Genomic DNA, 21,380 nt, shown 5'->3' with positions numbered 1-21,380 from the left:
AAGCTCCCATGGGACAGCTTAGTGACAGAATGAGGAGGCTCCTGTGGCTTAGCTCACAAGGATGTAACAGCACTGCTGCATGTTTTAGTGGGAGAAGGTAAGGACTAAAAGTGCAAAAATATCAAGTATGGTACATTCATGTGTCATTCCTAAGCCTTTACAGATGAGGTCTGACAACCCCAAATATAGCTTCCACAGGCAAGGGTGCTCAAGAGCAAGGTTGCTCAACACTTACACAAGTGAACCCCTGCTAGATGCTGCTCTCTGAATCAGAACTTGTCTAATTAAGGAAAACAGCCAGCTCAACTGATTTGCAAACCAGTGTTGGAAGATTTATGGAAGTTCTTGTGGGATCATGAGGGCAGTAGGGAGATGAGTTTGCCTTTCTCTTGGATGGTAACAAAAAGAGCTTCAGGTATTGTGCCCCTACCTCCTCTAATTTCCTTTTATTTTTTTCTGTCTTCATAGTTGAGAAAAATCACATTACATTTGTTTATTCATTCATGGTTAAGACAATAAAGACTCCTTCCAAACTCTTGGCTGCTCTAACTTAATTGTATTGTACATGCAATTAAACCACAATGTTGTTGAGGATATCTGTTCTTTAGATGATCTGCCAGCAGAGTAACTACCTTATACCTTTTTCATTGTCTGGGAAGCTTCCTTGGCAGTCTTCACTAGAAGGTGTTAAAAAGGTGCCAATAAATCAAAGTCAATTTAGAGTAGGAAATTAAATGTTAACACTATTCATCTTTATTAGTAGTATTTCTTACTTTGTTTTGTTTGTTCGTTTATTTGCTTTCTTTGTTTGTTGGTTGCTTTGTTGGGGTTTCTTTTCTCCCCTGAGAGAAAACACACATGTGCTGGTAAAATGTCTTATGCTAAGGTCAGAAGTTGCCCATGAAGATGACAAATCACCCCTTCACACCTTCTAGTCAGAGTTGATGATAGTTCTGTGTATCAGCAACCATTTCTGAAATCTTTCAGATTTTGTAGGGAGGATACAGTGATAAATTGTGAAATAGAAAATAACTTTCCTTAAAGAAAGAACCTCAGCCTCAGAGTAGGTCCAATAAGTAGAACAAAAACAGCTGGAGCTTTGCTATAGCATCACTGATCCATGGTGAGCATAAAAGAAAATTTTGATGCTGGTTCTGAGACATCCTCTTGGAGCCGAAGGAGGTGACACTATGGCTGCACTTCTCCTGCTGGTTTTTCTGCAGTCCTCCCCCCTCTCCCTCACTCTTGTGAGGTGCTGAGTTGTGGATGGCTGAGTCTCAGCTGTTCTCCAGACTTTCCCCTGTGTTGTGAAACACCGAAACGCCTTCACTGGCAGCGCTCAGCTCTCTGTCATCACTTTACTGTCACAGCCCAGGTCTGCTACCAGCCACACCAACACCGAGCATGGTGGCAGAATGGAGTCCTGCAGAGATCCTGCTTGAAGACCTTAAGATAGAACCTGTAAAAACTCCCAAGAGGAGTAAATGCCTGTGAGTGCCACCTTGTGTCTTTCCAACAGAAGAAAGAAGAAGAAACAGTGTCTGGAACTGCAGTAGCCGGTCAGCAGCACCTTGTGGTCATATGTCACTGAGTTACCCCACAAACTAATAATACCTCCCTGTTAGATTGTTTGGGTTTTTCTGGTTTTTTTTTTTATTTCCTGAGATCCTGCTTGCTTGTTTTAGACACATCAGTCAAGTACTGCTGTGTCCTTGGACTTCCAGCAGCAAACTACCACCTAAATGCAGTGAAATGGACCACAGTCTCTTTATGCAGCAGCGTTTTCAGCTGTGTTTCAGCAGTCTGGTGGTGTTTGGCTCTGCTCTTTGGATTCTCTTGCTCCTCTAGTAGCCACAGAGCCCATTTGGACTTCTGCAGCTGCCATCAGTGCTCTGTTGCACCTGCAGTGGAGAAGTCCCAAGCTGCCTGACACTGGTGTGGCTGCTCCTGTGGCCAACACATCTGTGTGTCTGCAGTGTTTCTGCAGATCTGCTCTGGGCCACATTTCCACTTTGGTCTGTACTGAGAGATGCTGTAGAAACACAACACCTTGGGTTGGAAGGGACATTAAACATCATCTAGTGCCAGCCCCCCTGCCATGGGTAGGGACACCTTCCCCTAGACCAGGCTCCTCAGAGCCCCATCCAGCCTGGCCTGGAACATGCCCAGGGATGGGGCAGATGCTTTGCCTCAGTATGACTAAATTCTTATTTTTCTCTAATCACTTTGATCAAGACAAATGAAATCAAAGTGTTTGCTTCCTGACTGGCAATTTTCCCCACATACTGCAAATTTCCTTATATTGTCCATGGCTTGTAGGAACAGCTTCTGGCAAGTCAGAGTCAAAACTACTTTGAAAGTACTGTGCCTGTCTATTTAGAGAATAAAATTACTGTGAATTAACTCTTGAGGAGTCTGCACTGGTCAGAATTTTAAACCCTAAAACAGGTCTAAAATGCTCCACAAATCTATTAAAACCTGAGAGTTTTAAAAAGGGGCAAAAAAGAAGATAGACTTATTCTAAGGAGACAAACAGGGAAAGAAATAAGTCCTCTGGTACTGCCTAGAAAAGACAAGCATCTCCACAGCTCATGCTTTACAATTCAACAACTGAACATTTCAATAACAGAAATAAAGTTCAGTTCTTGTCACTTGCTTTACAAAGCACACTTCTTTCCTAATGCTTAGTTTACAGTGGTGGTTGGTGTACTAAAAACACACTTATTTCTTTCCAAAGCTAATACAGTACTCCTTATATCCCAAAGAAATTAAGTTTAAAAATGAACCTTAGTAATAACTCAGGACATCATGTTTCTGTACTGCAGTTTACAAAAGTGAGAGTTTAGAGGAATGGTGATACTGCTGAAAATCTTTCTATTCCCATGACTGTCTGAATCTTGAAACTAAATGAAAAAAAAGGGAAAAAAAACCCACAACAAAACAAACCCCTAGACCTTTAATTATAACCTAATCATTTTGATCACAGCAATAAATATAACAAATGTGAGTCAAGTATGTGTGTGAGAGTGCAGGACAGAGAAAGGTTTAGGGCAAGGATCAGTGGAAAATCTTTAGAAATGATGTAAGAGAAAGCAAAGGCAGGGATTGGAGTTTGTAGTCTACACCAGAGACTATAAAAAACTCTGAAAGAAAGCTGAACATTAAGGATAAGTTAGGAGGAAGAACATAGCCAGGACCATTGGGTTGGAATTGCTTGCATCCAATGCAAGGTAAGGCAACTGAGAGCAGAATGTGTTGGGAATGCTTTGTGTCTTCTGCTCTTTTTACATAAGCTTTCTTCCCTTCTGTGTTTTCCTCTTTTTGATGTTTTCTTCATTTTTTTCTTTTTATTTTATTAACAGACATGCAAAAGGTATAAAGATGCCCAGATCTGATGGGAAAAGCACAACTACTTTTCCAGTTTGGAATTAAGAAAATAAGGTGCCTATCACCTAGGATTTTTGGTATATTAAAACTGAGTTACAAATATTCAGTGGAAACTTATTTCCTTCAGTTAATCAGTCAATATTTAAACAGAATGTCAGTGCATTTTACAACAGTGGCAAATTACTTTTATGCTCTTGCAGTGCTTTGCAGTAAACTGCTGCCTGTTTATATTGTTATGGATTTTCCTTTTGTGTAAGTTATTGCTAAATGTATATTACTTCTTAAAATAGGCTGAAGAGATGTGACAGAATAATTCTTTTACATTACTAGGTATCATATGTGGTAGACAAGTTTGCTACATGTAACATATTGGAAAACATGAGATAAATGATTTAGGAAAAGTTTGTAATTTTGGATCTGCAAAAGGGTTTTACTATATCCCATATTAGACAAATGTTAATGCAGATTCTGCTGCATTCCTGCAATAATAGAATAACTGCAAAAACATTCCAACACTGACAGAGCAATTATCATTATCCAGTGATCTGACTAGTTCAGTTTTGTATTCCTGTAAGTGAAGGCAGACTGATTCTGTGATAGTCATTGTAATTTCTCCATTCTGAGTTCAAAACTATTTCACTTTTTTTTTTCCTCCTACGCTGAAGTTGTACAAGTAAATACATGCAAATGAGTTTGGTTTAGATGTCCAGAGGCTACAGTAAAGTTCAGAATCTAATCTTTGAAGCACTAGCATGCAGTGCCCTCAGCTTTACTTACTTGTTTTTTTCAATTTGAAGTCACTGTTCTCTCATGGGTAGGGCAGAGCTGAAAGCTGAGGAGCTGGGAGGGCATTTTGTTCCTCTGCCCACTGCTTAACTCAGGAAACACTATTGCATTTTTCTGTCTCTGCTCACCTGTATTCAAAATGCAGCTCAATCTACTTTTCCTGTAAAATACTTTGAACATTATGAGGAATAACAGGCAAAAAACCCCTGCTCAAATCACACAAATCTATGGTGTAAATGATGGGGAAACTGCAAAATATATCTGACTGGACCAGGCATTCTTCATTATTCATAAATACCTGCCAATCTGATTCCAGCAGTTTAGGACTTTGTTTTCACTCTTTGAATTAATGACAAATGCCTTTCTGGGCTTCTTGAATAGCCAATTAAAACATAAAACAGTTGTAAGAGCTCTGTTGTTAGATCCTGACAAAGGTTGCAAGTGCTTGCAGCTTTCTTTTTCTTCTTACTTAACTCAGAGAGATGAGTTACTCTCTAATTTACATTTGCAATGCATTTCCCCCAAGACCTTCTTCTCCAAATAATAACCTTGATCAGAATGTTTAGTGTTTATCCAGTAAATCAGTGTTTGAATCTTTTTACGAAATTCCAATACCAATCTTGTCTCTTAAAATCTTATATTGAGGGATATTTTTATTATACTTTAAATGGTCTGGTTTTATATTGATAACCTATTTTGTTAATATACTCTTTATACCTGATGTGAAGATCTTCTACTTATCACTCCAATGATGTTAGGAAAGAATTTATTTTTTTTCTAATATAGGAAACTACAATCTACTTCTTGATTTTTCTTGATGGAAAGGTTTCTCATTTTCGCTTCAAATGCTGAAGATGGCACTCTAACAGTGAAAAGTTTTTTGCTCTTGTGGTAAAGAAGAAAGAAAGCTGAATGTCAAGTTATTAGAAATGTGAAGAAAAATTGGCATGTTTAGTCAGTACATATATAAATAGTGAAGGGTTGAGAATTTGTTGGCAATGAAGAATAGCCTAATAATGTTTTGTTTTCCTTTTCCATTGTGCATACCAGGAACACTGCAGCTCACTCAATTATCTTTTGAGGAAAGGTGCAATTAGGTTTTTCCCACTAAGAGATATTTTCTTACACTTCATAGCATCCTTCTTTTTCAATAGCCCCTCTGCTTCTACATGGGCTTCATCACTTCTGTTTGTCAGTTGCTTCATGGTCTCCTACTTTTATGGTATGTATGTGAGTTTGGGGTCTTTAGTTTTTGAAATCTGCTTCTAAAAATTGATTTATTGCACAGTGTAACAGTGTAAAAGTGTAGCCAGCTTTGCAAGATGTCCAAACTCTGTCCTTCCAGCTCATTCTAAAGAAAATTGTCCTCATTTGTTCTGTATAACCATTTGGTTTCACTCCCTGTTTTCAAGGGGAAAGATGAGAACCATTACTGACTACCCTTCACAAGTGTCTGTCAGTTAATTTGCTGGTGCTGAATCATGCTGGTGTCTGTTCAGCAGAGGTGCCCTGGCAGGGCTGTGTTCATTAATGCACTTCTTGAACTCCTCATGGGAATTAGAGGGTCACCTTTCCATCCCTTCTTCACATGATGCGAGTGCTGCTCCCACAGACGTCGTGTCCTGTGTGGGCAGGGTCCAGGTGAGCCCTGCAGTGACTAAACCATGACTGAAACATAAAACTCTGTTTTATCTGAGTACAAGTGGTAGGAACAGCTGTGTGCTCGAGCATCTTCTGAGCCAAAGCACAGCTGTCAAACTGGCAAAGGTGACTGAAGAGGTGATGTGACAACATGTCAAACACTGGAAATCATGTGACAGAGAATGAGATTATTGAAATGAAGACTTTGCAAATCAGCCAATGAATCTTGAGTGCCTTGAGAAACCTTGAAGTAACTTCATTTTCAGGAAGTGGAACATGCTTTGATATACTGTCTGACAAAAAGTTTTGTTTGGGTTCATTTAGTTATCTCAAAATAACTAATCATAGACCTCTTGCATAAGTTTATGAATTTTAAGTTCTCTCTGGTTCCACTAGATGAAACCTACCTGCCTCTAATTATTTATATTCAGGAAACTGAAAACAGAAGGAAATACACATTGTAGAAGCTGTCAGTGTCTGTACCGTGTATAACAAAATATATGGAATTGTTTAAAAAGCTATGCCCACTCCAGAAAACACATAATTAATAACAGAAACCACATTATTAATAACATTAAGGGCCTGACACTGACAGCTTACATTTTATTTTGTCACAAAAGTTCTGTTTCAATGTGTGGCTTCAGTATCTTATAGAAAGCAGTATGTGAGAAATGCTCCATATCTCATCTGAGGGATTAGAAGAAAAACACCACTCTAACCTATTTTTGAGCTCTGCTTTTTATCCTGAGGGTGGGATTCATTTTGATTTTATTTCCTTTTCCTTGACATTTACCTAACTACAAGATTGTACCTGAGAAACACAGGGTCCTTCAGCAGTTCTGAAATCACTAGGACTGATGGTAGGGGCAGTACTTTCGGCGTTGTGGTGATGTATATAATCAGAGGATACCTTTTATGACTTTTAAAAGACATAAAAGTCCTGTTCCAGCAGGAGAAGACTTCTTAGAGCTTGCCACAGTTGTTCTTTTGGTAAGATAATCATCCATCACAAATTTTTTATATATTCCCATCAGGAGTACACCATGAGCATGGCAAGGCCAGTATGAGTACTCAATTCAATTAATCAATTTGATTAAGATAGGTAGCAGCAGTTAATATTCTATTTTGTAGTGCTTAAGCAGTAACAAAATAGCTCAATAACTGGCCTGCAGACACAGACAGCCCTGATTTCCCTCACATGACTGGAATCTGCCCAGTCCCAGAGACTTTCCTGCCTAACAGATGATGAAGGCTTCCCAGGGCTATCCCAGTGTTACAAGAGGAGCACTGGAGGCCAAAGAGGCACTGCCAGGACATTGCCACTGCCTGTGGGATAGCTAAACCTTGGCTCTGCATCAGGTCATCTTGGTAGCAGCCAGGGAAAAACCTCAGGGGTTTCAAGGCTTGCCACAAGGTTCTGATTGCAAGGGCAAGGTCCTCGTTTGCAGGTGACTGGGGCACGTCCCGTGCTGTGCAGCAGCACAGCCATCAATACAGACTGGCAGCTGGAGTGAAGGATTGCAGTGCAAGGCATGATGTCTTGCCTCAGTTCTCTTGCAAACAGGCCAGGAAGAAAAATAAGTCCCTTGTGATTTATGCTTGCAGAGTAATCTCCACAGTAATGTGAAATACTGTAGTTCAAATGGGTAAGAACAATGATGGCTGTTACCATTTCTGACAGGCAATGGGTTTGCAGCTTGGTTGATGAATTGCGTTCTGTCTGGGGTTTGTTCAGCCCACTTATCTTCAGGATGTCATTTTGGGTTTTGTTTTTTTCTTTGTAAGAAAAACATCTTTTAAGTCCTTTGGTTTGATGTCGGAGACTTAACGGTTTCTGTTGGTAAAGTGTTTTGCTTTCTTGTGATCTTTTCTTGGAAAATGGCTCTGCACAGGTTCCTAAGTAAAAGTTTTGTATGTTTATCCTACTTTGATAAGGTAGAACACTGTTCTTTCTTTAATTTTTAATTTTATTTTAATTGGACCTGCAACAAAGATACCTAATTATATGAGGAATTTTAGTTTTGACACATTTCAAGCTAAAGTATCGCTAAGACACATAAATATGTCTGGATTTCAGACTTGGAATTACATTTGGAGAAGGGAAAACCATATTTTATGTCAGATAACACAAGACCCTGAGATACTACAGACATGGAATTATACATCAATCTCTTGACCTAGCTCTGTGAAGTTGGTGGTGAAGAATTTTCTGGAAGGATGGAATTTCAATACATATAATAAGGGTACATCGTGAAAAGCTTGTCAGAGCTTTGCTTGTTCTCCTTCAGTAAAACATACTGTCCAGTCTCTCTTAAAGCCTCTCTTGGAATGTGTCAAGGTAAAATATGGATGGGGTGAAGCAATAGCCAGTGCATGACTGGGAAAACCCCTTTTTGGCCAGAGGGCTCTGCTTGGGTAATTGTAAATGAGCTCAAGGAGAAATACCAATAACTTCTTTTAACAGCTAAGGTCCTATGACAAGGCTGAATCAGGTAAAACTAAGTCCCAGAAGAATGTGGCATAAGAAAGTGTGATTTTAATTGTATTTACATAGTCCTCACTGCATCATTAGTTTTGCAATTGCTTTTCTTAAGCCAAACTGTTCCACTACAATAACCTTGCCTTTTTCTTCTGCCTTGGTCCCATTGCTGCATGAAAATCAGTGCAACAGGGCCTTGCTGGACTTAAGTTTTGCTCCCTTTTCAGTCAGTGACACCACCTTTTTAGCTGCTTATTTCTTTAAGAAGCAGAGCCAAGCTTTAAGTCCTTACAATTTCCTCTGCTTCTAATTTCACTGGCTTTGAGTTCTGACCAGTTAATCAAATGTCTTAAGTGTTGCATGTGCCTTACTGTTTATTTTCCTTAGTGTACCAGTTGCTACTTTTAGCTCTTTAGTCTTTGAGTTGAATGAGTACCAGCACAGATCTTAAACCATAATAAACATATGTTTTTAACCTTGCCCATTTATTTTTACATCTCTGTATCCAAGTAATCAGGATGTGGTTACCTGTGAAGGTAGTAGACTGCTACTTCAAATTTCAGTGCACACCCACATACAAAAATATACATTGTAGAGGGTTACAGCTTTAAAACCACTCAGACAGACCCCTGTGTTTATGTCAAGCAATGGCACTGAGACAGTGGTACCACCTGGCTTAGTGCTTTGACTTTGTCCTTTGGTTCAGGTGAACTGTCTGCCTCACCCCTACAGCACAACCAGCAGCTTTCTTCCTAACTGCCCATCCCTTGTGGACAACAGTGATATTAATTATATATGTGTATATATATTCATACACTCTTTGCATTTCTGCTTTTGCCAAGTGGAGAGTCAGCAAAGAATGGAAGAATCAGACTTGAATTACACCCTGGGACAGGACCTGGAGACAGAGAAATCAAATTATCAGATGCCTTTGGCAAAAGGCCCCAGCACAGCTCTTCCTAGTGTCATCTGTAACATTCCCACCTGGGGAATTGGAGGCACATCAGGTTTTAAGATCTAGATCCAAACAAGGGCTTAAACAAATGTAGGCTAAACCCATGTCCAGAGGTAAGCAAGCACCTTCCCCATCCTGAGCCTCCCAAAACTCCCTGCATTATTTAGAGGCTTGGTGGGCATCCGCAGTTCTGCAGCTGTGACTCATGGCCAGATCGCCACCAGTCTCAGCAACACATCCCTTTGCAAGCTTATTGTGAATAATTGCATTGCAGAATGCCATTGGAAGTTGTGGCTCCCACTAGATTGTGTTGAGAAATAGCAAAATGCAGCCTTGCCTTCAAAATACTACTGGAGGGGTATATGACTTCTGTCACAGCTTTAAGCACTTCTCCAGCATGTGGGGAGGTCAGGGTCAGCCTGGGATACAAGCCAGAGTCTCCCTGCTTACAGGTGAGCATCCTGTTCATCTGGGTTGAAGGCAAGTTTGCATTCCTCACTGCTGCTGCTGCAAGGATTGCACCACTGTGCAGAAAGGAGTGAAGAGATTGGCAGGGCTATACAGGAAGGAGCAGAGGAGGGAGCTCATTCTGCATGCAAGGGTGAGGAGCATTCAGCTGGCGTTATCTGGTTGCCAGGCTTTATACAGTGACAGATAGAACTTATTAGCAGTCATGGAGAGAGTCTCCCTTTGTTTTTACTTCTTTAAAGCCTGTGGAGCAGGATTCCTCAGGGGATGCAGCTGTGGAGTCATCTATGGATTGTTCTCCTTTGCAGATGCTGCAGTTCCAGCTCATGGTGGTGCATTTGGCCCTTGTGATTGCCCTGCTGTGGTGGAACTCCAGCTCTGTGCTCCTTGCAGAGGCGGCTCTGGAGGTAGGTGAAGGTTTCTGGTGGTTGTCAGGTAACTGCTCTCCCTTGGGCGTTTTTAGCCACAGCATGAGGAGGACACTGGAGTATCCAAACACAGCTGGAAGGTGAAGGATCAGCATTGACTCTGTAAGGGCCAAGGAGGAGCCTCAAGAAGAGAGAGATGCAAATTGCATGGCTCTGGGGGGACAGACGGAACGAGGCCTCACCCAAATTCTCACAGCCCTTCCCGAAACATCTGGGGACTTCCTGTGTGTTAAAACATTGTCCAGTGGATAGAGAACTTCCTGAAGAGAGAAAGGAGGTGATGGCAGGGGGAAAAGCAAGTATCTCTAAAGGAAAAGTTTAATTCTTCTTCTTAAAGACTAATAATAGCATGAGAAAGCTGCAGCTTTCAGAAGCCATAAGGAAATCCCTGGGAGAAGATCACCAGCACAAAAATTACAAATTAAAGGAGATGGACTAGACCAGGAGGGGGAAGGAGCAAAATCACTTGCCTATGCTTGCAAAAGAAAGCAGGAGATGAAATGGATGAGTTGTCTCATGTTTCACCTGGGATGATATGTAGAGGTTGCACCTGGAAATACTTCTACTGCATTCCCTAATTTTATGTCATCTTGACATAAGGCAGATTTGGCACTAAAGATATTTATGTAATGGTTTCATGCCATAAAAAAAAAAAAAAAAAAATCAACTATCTAAAAGTTTTCTCAAAGTAGCACTGTTTGCCTCTAGGGTCTTTACATCGGTTTTAAGATCAGCTTAAACATTAGCTGGCTACTGAAGAATACTGATGGATCCTTCTACCTTTCTCTCTGTCTTCACTTAAGCATGACTTGATTCTCCAGAAGTGCTGCAGTAGCTGCTGTTCTGGTGCCATGGACACCTGGTATCCTGCCTCCATCAGTGATAGATTTTTGTGAAAATGATATAGGAACAGAACATCCTTGCAGACTTCTAGATCTAGAGACCTGCACTGGACCAGGGCATATTTTAGCTGCTGACGGGCCAGAATTTGTCTTTGAACCAGTTTAAAATCTCAGTATCCACAATGTTCTTTGGCAATGTATTCCACTTCATCTGTGTGCTGTGTTTAGAAAGTAACTCCTTATATTTATTTTAAATACACCATCTGGTAACTTCACTGGGTGGACTGGGAAGCTCTTTCTCTTGAGGAAAAATTTACTAGTTTTTATTCATTTCATGGCTGTTCCTAAGTTTGCAAACCCTCTACTATACCACCTACACCCACTCTCATCTCTGCTTATCTGTGAAATTGTACTTTGTTCAGTGCTTCACCAGAAGAAAACTGTTTTCTACTTCTGATTATCATTTTAGCTGTCACTTTACTTCTTACAATTCTATTATATCTTTTGAAGACAAAGTAAATGGAGTTGCAAGGTATTCAAGAGAAGAGGCTCTTTTTTTGCCATTCTAGTTTTAACTGTAGATATTTATCCCCACTAACCAGAAGGAAGAGCTCAGTATTTTTTAAAGGCAACATTCAGTTGCATACCTCCATGGAAGTTTTATCACCCTAAAGTAGAACAGAGAGGGCTGTTCTGTGTACCTGAGGCTCACAAAAAGCAGAGCCAGGGGGCAATGTGAGATCCTTTATAAAGGTTTCAACAGTGCTACACCATTGGTGTGATCATTGTGGTCATGTGCTCCTCCTCATATAAAGGTCAGTTTTATACACTCCATCACTGTCTGCCACCCATCAGTAGTGGGGAGCATCCCCACCACAGCTGGAGTGGACAAGGATATTGTGTCATCCATGTGCTGCCTTCCTTCACACGTGTGCTAAACCCACCATCTGTGAATAACAACAGTAGTGGTGTGCTTGTAAAGACAGAATAAAACCTGTTTGATGGTGCAAGCTGTAATGTTTCTATCTAATTCTGTGATGATCAAGTGAACAAGAAGGTGCATTTCATTTGTAGACTAACTGCTGCCCTGTATTTTTCTGTTACATGCAAAACAACTATTTCCCTTTGATTAGTTTAATTTCTTTCCTGATAGACCCCACTATTCTCAGCTATTCTTACAGCAAAGTTTGGTTTTGAAATGGTGTTAAAACTAATGTTGTAATTAAGTAAAAAAAAACAAACCAGCACATACTGCTTTCTTTTGCAGCCTCTGGAGCCTTCTGCTGCTCTGGGTGTGGGAGACCATTCCACAGGCAGTGGAGAGAAGTCAGCCACCAACCTGGCAGCCAAACTGTTCCTTCTTGATGACTTGGTGTCTCTGGAGAACGAGGTGACTGAGACCAAGAAGAAAAGAAGCTTCCCAGGATTTGGCTCCCCAATTGACAGAATTTCCTCAACTTCTATGGATGCTAGAGGCAAACAGAGGTAAACTCTTAAATGTTCCTGCCAGTGATAGAGTTGGAGGAAGGCTGTTGCTAGGTGTCCTGGACACTTTAGCCCCCAGCAGGTTTGCTGGTCAGTTGTGAGATGCCTCTGATCAGAAACCATTCGAACAGAGTGTGATGTATGGTACATGCACTAGTTCATTCATCTCTACAGTGCTGCACAGCTACCAGACAACATTCCAGTATATGGGATTTTCCAGTACACTTCTTTCTGCTGGTGTGAGCTAACATTCAGTTTGAAGCTACATTTCTGATCATGAGCTTATTTAAAGCAAAAATGTGCCTGAGGTTCACAGGCAGAGGGACAGGGCTGGGAGATCCTGAGACTGGGATGGGAAGAAGGTGTGGAGTGGATGTTTTGAACACAAAGATGAAGGACACATCATGAAAATGAGCAGGCAGACAGTAGAATGAGCTCCAAGACCTCCATCAGCTTTGGATAAGTCAGGGTTTAATCAATACAGCAATGTGTGTTTGAAGATAAACTTGTTTATAACAGGGCTAAACAATGAATGATGCTTGATGTAGCTGGGGAGAGACAGCGAGTTTGGGGCTGTTCCCTGTATCTGAGAGAGCTTCCCTGCCTTGTTCTGCTCTTCTGGTAACTATCTTCTCTTGGATGGAATCCCTAATGCCACAAAGTATTTAATAACATGCTTAAAGCTTAATCTGGAAATGGAATGTATTCACGAGAGCCAGTCAATATTACAAGTACTTTTTTAAAACAAAGTTTCGCAGTATTTTCTTCTTGGTTTTTTTCTGTTTATCCACCCAGTCTTCCACTAGGACTGTTTGGCTGCAGCCAAAAGTGATAAAAAACAAAATTCTTAAAACCTTAAGTAAAACTATTCTGTTCTGTCTGCCTCTTCAAGATATCAAAATCGGCTCAATCTTCATTTGCTTTTTAGCATGTTTTCCCTTTCCAGGCAAAGAGAAAAAAGGTCATTTTTGAAGCTATGCTTTTTGCAAAGGTACATGGTATTCTCAATTTTTATCATGTTTTTTGGATGGAAGTATTTCATTCTTTGTGCAGTACAAGGGAAAAACTAAATGAAAAAACAAACAAAAAATTTCCCAAAACAACAACAAAAAGCAAACAAACAAAACTGAAAAAAGGGAAATTGTGGTGAAAAACATCTGGTCTCTGAATAATGAGCTCCTGAAAATGAGTGACATGCTGCACAAAATTCCCCCTTTCCCAGCAGCATCAGCACAGTTTGCAGTTTTGAGTTGGGATTATCATTTTGGAGGAGCTGTTTAGCTTTTAAATTTGGGATTGAGCCATTTGTTAGAACCTCCTGAGCTGCTTTGATTGCTGCAGTGAGGGTCTGACACCACCAGCAGCACGGACCACAGATGAGACGGATGCTATGGAAGAGTAACAAGGCTTCTGATAGAAAAGTGCCTTTAGATAGAAAGAGGCAGAGGCTGCTGCACTTGGAGGAGTAGATCGGGGGCCTGAGCACCGTGTCACAGCCGCTCAGGCAGCAGATAACAGCTCATTCATTCCTGTACGAGCTGAGCCGGTCACCTTTGGAGACACGGAAACTCATTTGTGAAAGCTGATAAATAGATTGAGCCCCTCGAATCAATGCAGTGTGTAGTGTACAGTGCCTGGCACAAAGCAGAAGCTTTTGGAAAAGAGGAGATCAAATGTTAGTCCGCATAGCAGCTTGTTCTTACACCCACCGAGAGAACCCCGGTCCTGGTCGGGCACCAACATCGGTTGCTTTGAAAAGCATGGGAAACCGGAGCGAGACAGAGAGGAAAAACCTCCGGGAACCTTAGACAAGGCCGTTTTAAGTAGAAAAAGCCTCTTTTTCTACTTTTGTCGTCGGACTCAGCGACACGGGGACGGTGCGGAGCGGAGGACGGCAGGGCTGCCGTGGCGCGGCGCGGCCGCAAGAGGGGACGATGGCACGGCACCGCTCCGCATCTCCCAAAAACAGCCCAAAGACACCGCTCCGCATCTCCCAAAAACAGCCCAGGAACACCGCTCCACATCCCCCAAAAACAGCCCAGAGACACCGCTCCACATCTCCCAAAAACAGCCCAAAGTCACCGCTCCGCATCTCCCAAAAACAGCCCAGAGACACCGCTCCGCATCTCCCAAAAACAGCCCAGAGACACCGCTCCGCATCCCTCCTCCAAAAACAGCCCAAAGTCACCGCTCCGCATCTCCCAAAAACAGCCCAGAGACACCGCTCCGCATCTCCCAAAAACAGCCCAGAGACACCGCTCCACATCCCCCAAAAACAGCCCAGAGACACCGCTCCGCATCTCCCAAAAACAGCCCAGAGACACCGCTCCGCATCTCCCAAAAACAGCCCAGAGACACCGCTCCGCATCTCCCAAAAACAGCCCGGAGACACCGCTCTGCATCTCCCAAAAACAGCCCAAGAGACCTCAGCTGCTCCCCATACTGCTTCCCTTCAAGGCCTTCACCATCTTTGTTGTGCTTCTTAGGACACTTCTCTATGGTTTTAATGCCTTTTATTGTGGTGGCCAAAACTGCACGTGATAGTCAAGGTGAGGCTGCCCCAGAGCAGAGCAGAGTGGGCCAATCCCTCCCTTTCCCAGCTGTGATGCTGTGCCTGCTGCCCCCCAGGACACAGCTGGCCCTCCTCCATTCAACTCGTCAGTGACCAGGACCCCCAGGTCCCTCTCTGTGGCACTGCTCTCCAGCACATCACTCCCCTGTCTGTCCGTACATCCAGGCTTGCCCAATCCCAGGTGCAGAATCTGGCACTTTCCCTTGCTGAACTTTACATGGTGGGTGATTGCCCAGCCCTCTAATTTGTTGACGTCTTTCTGCAGGGTCTCCCTGCCTTTGAGGGAGTCAGCAGCTCTTCACAGTTTTGCATCATCTGTGAGCTTGCTTAGTATCCGAGTCCTGCCTCTTTTCTGGGAAGACATCAAACCTATTGCTTGGTGGTTTTGCCTTGGTCTTTGTTACTGAATTAAACTTATTGGCTATAGGCCCAGAAAGCATAACCCAAATTATACATTTATAATTTATTAAACTTAATTCTTTAGAGGTTCTTTTGATAACTGCTCATTGAAGATAGCTGCTGAAGTTTAAAATAATGGATTCTATCTCATATGCCTATTATTATTTTTGAAACCTGTTAGAGGAGAGAAATTATGCAAATTGGTGTCATGCTAGGCCACTGCACACATGCTGGTAATGCATAACAACTAGCTCACTGATGAAAATGCTTCATCTTAAGCAAGAAGTCATTGTCAGCACTAAGAGAGATTCTTCATATCGTGATTTATAGTTTATTATTTTTCTTATGGATAAAAGACAGTATCTCTTATTAAAAATCTGCATTAGAATAAAACTGCTGTAACTGCTGTAAAATAAATACTGGAGGATTATGGTGATGAATTACGATGGATTGCATTATACAATTAAGGTATATTGTGAAACAATAGGAAGATCCCTTCAAAATAATATGTAGTTATTGCTCACTCTGTGAAGGATGAAGTGGCTTTAATTCTTCAGCTCCTGCTTGTAAAAGACTTGATAAATAGATCAAGCTCAATATCAATTAGTAACACAACAATCTTTAGCATTAATGAAGCGAAGCTGCTAGGATTGAACCAATATATTTGTAGCTCCATGACCGCATCCTAAGCTAACAGACACGACACACACTACTGTTGTCTAATACTGGGCATGAGAATGAGTACATGGAGCACAGTTCTGTGCAGGACTGGCTGAAACAAGCTCTCCCTGTGAGGAAGCTATCTTGGTGCTGAAGAATTCTGATACGCTTAGCAGGACAGAAATTCAATATAAGATAAGCTGGTTTCAGAAAATAGGTCACTAATGTAAGGTTGCAGTTATTTTATTTCAAAGTTTATCCTACATCTGTCTTAGATTTCTTCTTCCTCGTCCATGCACAAAGCTTATCAAACTTTCTGATTAAGAGTGCAGTGAAGAGCCTGGTTTTGGTCTGTGGGTCATCATTCTGTCGCAGCCCTTCACCCTTCCATTTTAGCACTAACAAATGTATTTTGTTTGCCCTGTTACATTGCTACTGAAGGAGGAAGAGAAAACCTTCTCAGGTATTGATTTTTCACACATGGGGAGTGCACCTGGTAGTCACCTGTTTTACCACCTGTAGCTTATAACTGAATGGGCTCATGGGATTATAAGATTTATTTTAGAGCTGAGTTCACAGCTTGAGGTGGAACTGATGTGTTAGCTGTTAGTCCTTTTTAACTGCTATAGTGTATTTTGCTTGTTGGAATTTTATTTCAATAACTAATATTTCTGTAATAAGAATGGCACTGATCAGAACTGATTGTTTGAGTTGGTCTTCTTAACAGGTTTTCAGATATTTGGATCTGGTCTTGGAAAATAATTTCTGCTTAATAATGTTTAACTACTTTAATAATCATGCTAACTGACTAGGTACATGATTTGGTCCATGGACTTGAAGATATGGAACTGATTAATAAGCAGTCAAATACATGGAATGTACTGTAGCTCTGTGTGAATGATCAGGGACTTTCTTTTCAGCAGTACTCAAAATTTCAGTAGAAGTTTTTTTTAATTCTCTTTTAGTAGCAAGATACTGTCTACCTCACAGGATAAGATGACTCTCAAAAATACTTGGTTTACCACCTGCAGGAAATGATGCTTAGAAATAATTTCATTCTCAGCAAAGCATTCGGTCTTTCATCACTGGATATAATTTTCTGTATCAGTCCCAGTTACTTTCCTAAATGCACCATGCCTACTAGAAAACCTCGGACATGGAGGCTTAGGAGAGAGGGTGGAACGAGAGAGGAGTAGGAGGGAACACAAAGGAATTAAGTCAGTGGGGAAAGTAAGAGACAGAGAGAGTGGGGAGAACACAAGAGACTGAAGATCTGTTAGAATCCAATAGATCTATTTCTATAGTGAATATCCTAATTCCCAGTAAACAATTATTATGAGACACACCCACAAAAGAATTTACATATAGCCCATAAGAACTACTACATTACCACAGAGTGTAACATTTCAAATTCTAAAAGCTTTACAAATTCTTCTCTTACTGCTTGACCTTTGGATTCTCTATCTGCAGAAGGACATTCTTTCATCAACATTGATTCTCCTTTAGCTGGCAAGGCTATTGTTCTTTGGATATTTATTATATTAGCACTCAGTATGGCATGATTCAAAGCTAGTTCTCATTTCTACTTCGAGTCTAGGCTTCATATTTTGAGAGTCTTTACCTAAAAAATCATATTCATAAGGTGTCCCTGTTTCGTCCTGCCAAAAGATCACTTGGCAGCAAAAAGTTATGGAGAGAGCTGTTTTGTGGCAGTTTCCTTTTTAGTTTGGTAGGTCTATTGTAGCTGCACAGTCGCTGGAGCTCTGGGCTTTGTGGTTTTCTGAACCACCAGTTCCCAATCCCCTACCTGATCTGAAATGCAGGTGGGAAAGAGCCATCGGTGCTGTGGGTGCTGGACTGATGCATGTGGATTGCAGCTGATGCCCGAGAGGTGTGAGGGAAGGATTCTGCTCATATGGGACCAGGGTTGCACAGTTCTGGGTGGGTTGTTCACAGTCTCAAAGCCCTGGTTTGTGGCAGCTTAGCCTGCTGGCTTGAAGTCAGATTTGATTTCCCCGCAGCATTCTCTCTGCATGTTACTTTGCACTTGCCAAATCAGAGATCAAAATTTATTTTTATTTATGTTCCTCTACAACAATTGTTAAAGGATTAATCTTCCAGAGATTCTCTTCGACTTGCATTTCTCTGGCAAGTATTTCTGTGGGCAAAAGTTGAGGTTATTCTCAGCTGCAGGAATTCTTGCCATTTCCACAGCTTATTAAAATAAAACTTCTGCTGGTGGAAAAAATGCTCCAAAAAATGCTGAATTTAGATTGGAAAACTTATTATTTTATATAAAAAGGACTGCAAAAAAAAATTGCTGTGTAGAAATTCTTTCATATGTTACACATTCATCAAATTGTCAGGGAATGGACCATACACAGGAAAAAAAAAAACCAACCCCAAAATCTTCATGTTTTCAATCTCATCAAAGGACTGCTCCTATACAATTTTGATGAACACTACATTGCCAGAGAACCTACAGAAAACATCTGCTAGAGCATCTCTGACTTGTCCCTCTATTACTGTGCAATACTTTCTACCTCCTTGCTTGTGTTAGCCCAGCTCCAGCTGACCCTGGAGCTTTCAAAGACCCAGGTAATGGGTCAACTGCAGTATGTGATGCTGTGCAGGAAACAATTTCCCTTTATAAATGCAGTGTATCACCTTTGTTTTATGAATAGCAGTTAACCTGTGAAGTTAGTTTGCTGCCAAATAAAAATAGGGATAGTGGCTCAAGCTCAGCCATTCTGTAAAACAGCTGCAACTGCAGCCTTTTGTAAGACAAGTGCAGCATCTTATTTTTAAACACTCACATCTTTGGCTGCTCCTGCACACTGTTCTATCTGAATAATAAGGTGTTAGTGGGAATAGAGGAATTAAACATGAGGAAACATTTTGATTATTCATAGGTGTCTTTTCCCATTTGCTTCCCTCCCTCTCTGCTCTTTTTCCTCGTGCAGGAAAGTGCTTGAGCTGCCTAAGAGAAGGTTTGGAGTTCCTCTGGACCGGATTGGAGTGAACCACCTCGGCAACACCAGGGGTTAGCAGTTCCTGCAGGTGAGCCAAAGTATTCCAGGTGTGGGCAGGCTTGGAGCACCCACCTGTTCTCTGTTGCTGGAGGTACTCAGTCATGTCAGCAGGCTCGGGAGGAGTGGTTCAGTGAATGATGGCTTCTTAGAACATGGAATGCCCTAATTTCCCTAATTCTAGAGAGTGGCTCTCTACAAGCAAACAAGTATTCCTAACATTAACATCCTCTAGTCTATTTTACAGTGTGTTTGCCCAAGCCTTCCATTTCTGACATTGGAAAATGTAATTTTACTGCTCTTTTTTTGCCTACAGATGCTTCTATTCTGAATGAGTGATGCTGCATTGGAAATATTACAGAGATATGGAAGATGCCTCACAGAATGTCTTGGTTTTGCCTAATGATATGGCACTCAAGGAACTGACCTCCTGCAAAATCTGTTTCAAGCTGCATTTTACAAATGTTGCATTTATAAATAATAACATATTCAGTTCATCAGGTCAGAATGCTCTCACAGATATGCACATTGGCATGGTAGGAGGGAACAGAGAATATGTATATATTTTTATTGCATGGCATTTATCTGTTAAACTTGCAAAATTTTATTATCCTGGGCAGGACTGAGATTTTTTGGATTGAAAATAAATCTTCCAAAGGTACAAGCAGCAGTCCATGAAAAGCAGAGAGTTTGCTTTGCACATTTCTTTCTGGAGGGGAGCAGTTTGGTAGATGAAGGGAGGATAGAACAGTTATGGGACAAAGCTAGAATGCATTTGAACTGCTGTTTGGGAGGAGATGTTTTCTGCCTTCACTAGGAGTTAGTCTGAATAAGAACAGTGACAAGACCTTAGTATTTTTCTTGATGTTTTGAGTAGTCTCTCTCTTATCTCTGCAGCATATTTTGACATGTTTTCGTTGTATGGCAGATCCTGAAATGTGGTGAGACTTTTAGTGGATGAATACATTTCACTCCTCCCTATGCATAACAGAGGATAGTGTCCAAATATGAAGTCATCTACTTCCAAGGCCATCTGCATCATATGCCTTATTTTGGCCTCTTGATGTGTGCACAAGGCATGGTCAGAATCCAACTCTAAAAGTTCAAGTATTTCTCACTCTGGCAAAATTTAAACATGTCTTCTCCATTTCATAATGAAACAGGTTGTCTTAAATCCTCTTTCATCCTTTTCACTTCTTTCCAGATTATAAAATATATCTGAGAAGAGCTGTTTGCTGACATCTCAATGCTCAGATTCCTAGCTGATGCTTTCTAAACCTCACATTCTCTCTCCATTTTGGACTTGGGTCCATATCAGCTAAATTCCTCAGATTGCTGTTCTTGGGTATAAATCACCCTTAGCATTGCAAAAGAAGATCCATTGAGAAAGGAATTATGCAGAATTCAGGAAAAAAAAATTATTCTTGCCAAACACCCTGTGTTAGGTGGAAAGTAATGCTGGAGATGGGAATTAAGTGTTAATTTCCTGATCTTGTATGAGGCACAAAGTACCTGGCCATGAGCTAATAAAATGGGGAGAAATAGAGTCAGCTCCAAAAAAAAAAAAAAAAAAAAAAAAGTACTTTGGAAATCAATGAGAGCTAAAAGCTACTGTGAGGCTGTGAGGGTTGGGATTTCGGGACAATTGCCCTGGTTCAGCCATGGTGGGACATGAGGCTCCCACTCAGAAGGTCAGGTAACATCTAATTCATGTGCTCAGACATAACAAGGGCCTTTCCCATTTTCCTCCTTGCTTACAGCACTGCCCAGACACCAAGACTGGCCCAGGCTTAGAAAATTTGCAAGAAACTTCACTTTATTGATATTTCTAATATAGGCTGATGCTGCTGAGAGCAGCAGCACAAACTCACATCAAGAGGTGTCCCTACCTTTGCCATCTGCCAGAGCACTGCAGCTGAGTTAGGAGATCCTTCTCCCTTCAGTGAGTGAGCTGACAGTGTTTGTGTGTGAGGTGAAGCACTGCAGATGCTTTCCAGACCAATCTCTCAAAAGTCAGAGGAAAAAAGGCCTGTAAGTCCATATGTGATGATCTTGGGATTTTGCTTCCTGCTTTTCTCCTGGTCCCACTGCTGATTTTCTGCCTTTAAGCTCCCAGGTGAAGGGAACTGGACTCTGGGTGCCTGTAGACTGACTGACTCAAGGGTTTCAGTCCATGCTAGAAGCAAGCCTGTAAATGCAGTCCCAGGCAATCCTCTGCAGGGCATTGCCACCATCCATCCTGAGCCTGC

General features: G+C 41.4%; 1 protein-coding gene across 1 annotated transcript in view; it reads left to right on the top strand.

Moving 5' to 3' along the window:
• OSTN (osteocrin) overlaps nt 1-20,655 on the top strand; it is a 49,743-nt gene extending 29,088 nt beyond the window's left edge. Inside the window, exons 2-5 of the mRNA XM_058844092.1 lie at nt 10,025-10,123; nt 12,254-12,471; nt 19,066-19,162; nt 19,448-20,655. Of these exons, the coding sequence (XP_058700075.1) occupies nt 10,025-10,123; nt 12,254-12,471; nt 19,066-19,150 (402 nt within the window). The 3' untranslated portion in view covers nt 19,151-19,162; nt 19,448-20,655. The remainder of the gene's footprint in view (nt 1-10,024; nt 10,124-12,253; nt 12,472-19,065; nt 19,163-19,447) is intronic.
• Nucleotides 20,656-21,380: the final 725 nt, after the last annotated feature.

This window comes from Poecile atricapillus, chromosome 8, assembly GCF_030490865.1.
Source record: "Poecile atricapillus isolate bPoeAtr1 chromosome 8, bPoeAtr1.hap1, whole genome shotgun sequence".
NCBI lineage: Eukaryota > Metazoa > Chordata > Aves > Passeriformes > Paridae > Poecile > Poecile atricapillus.
This window is presented reverse-complemented; position numbering and strand designations above follow the sequence as displayed.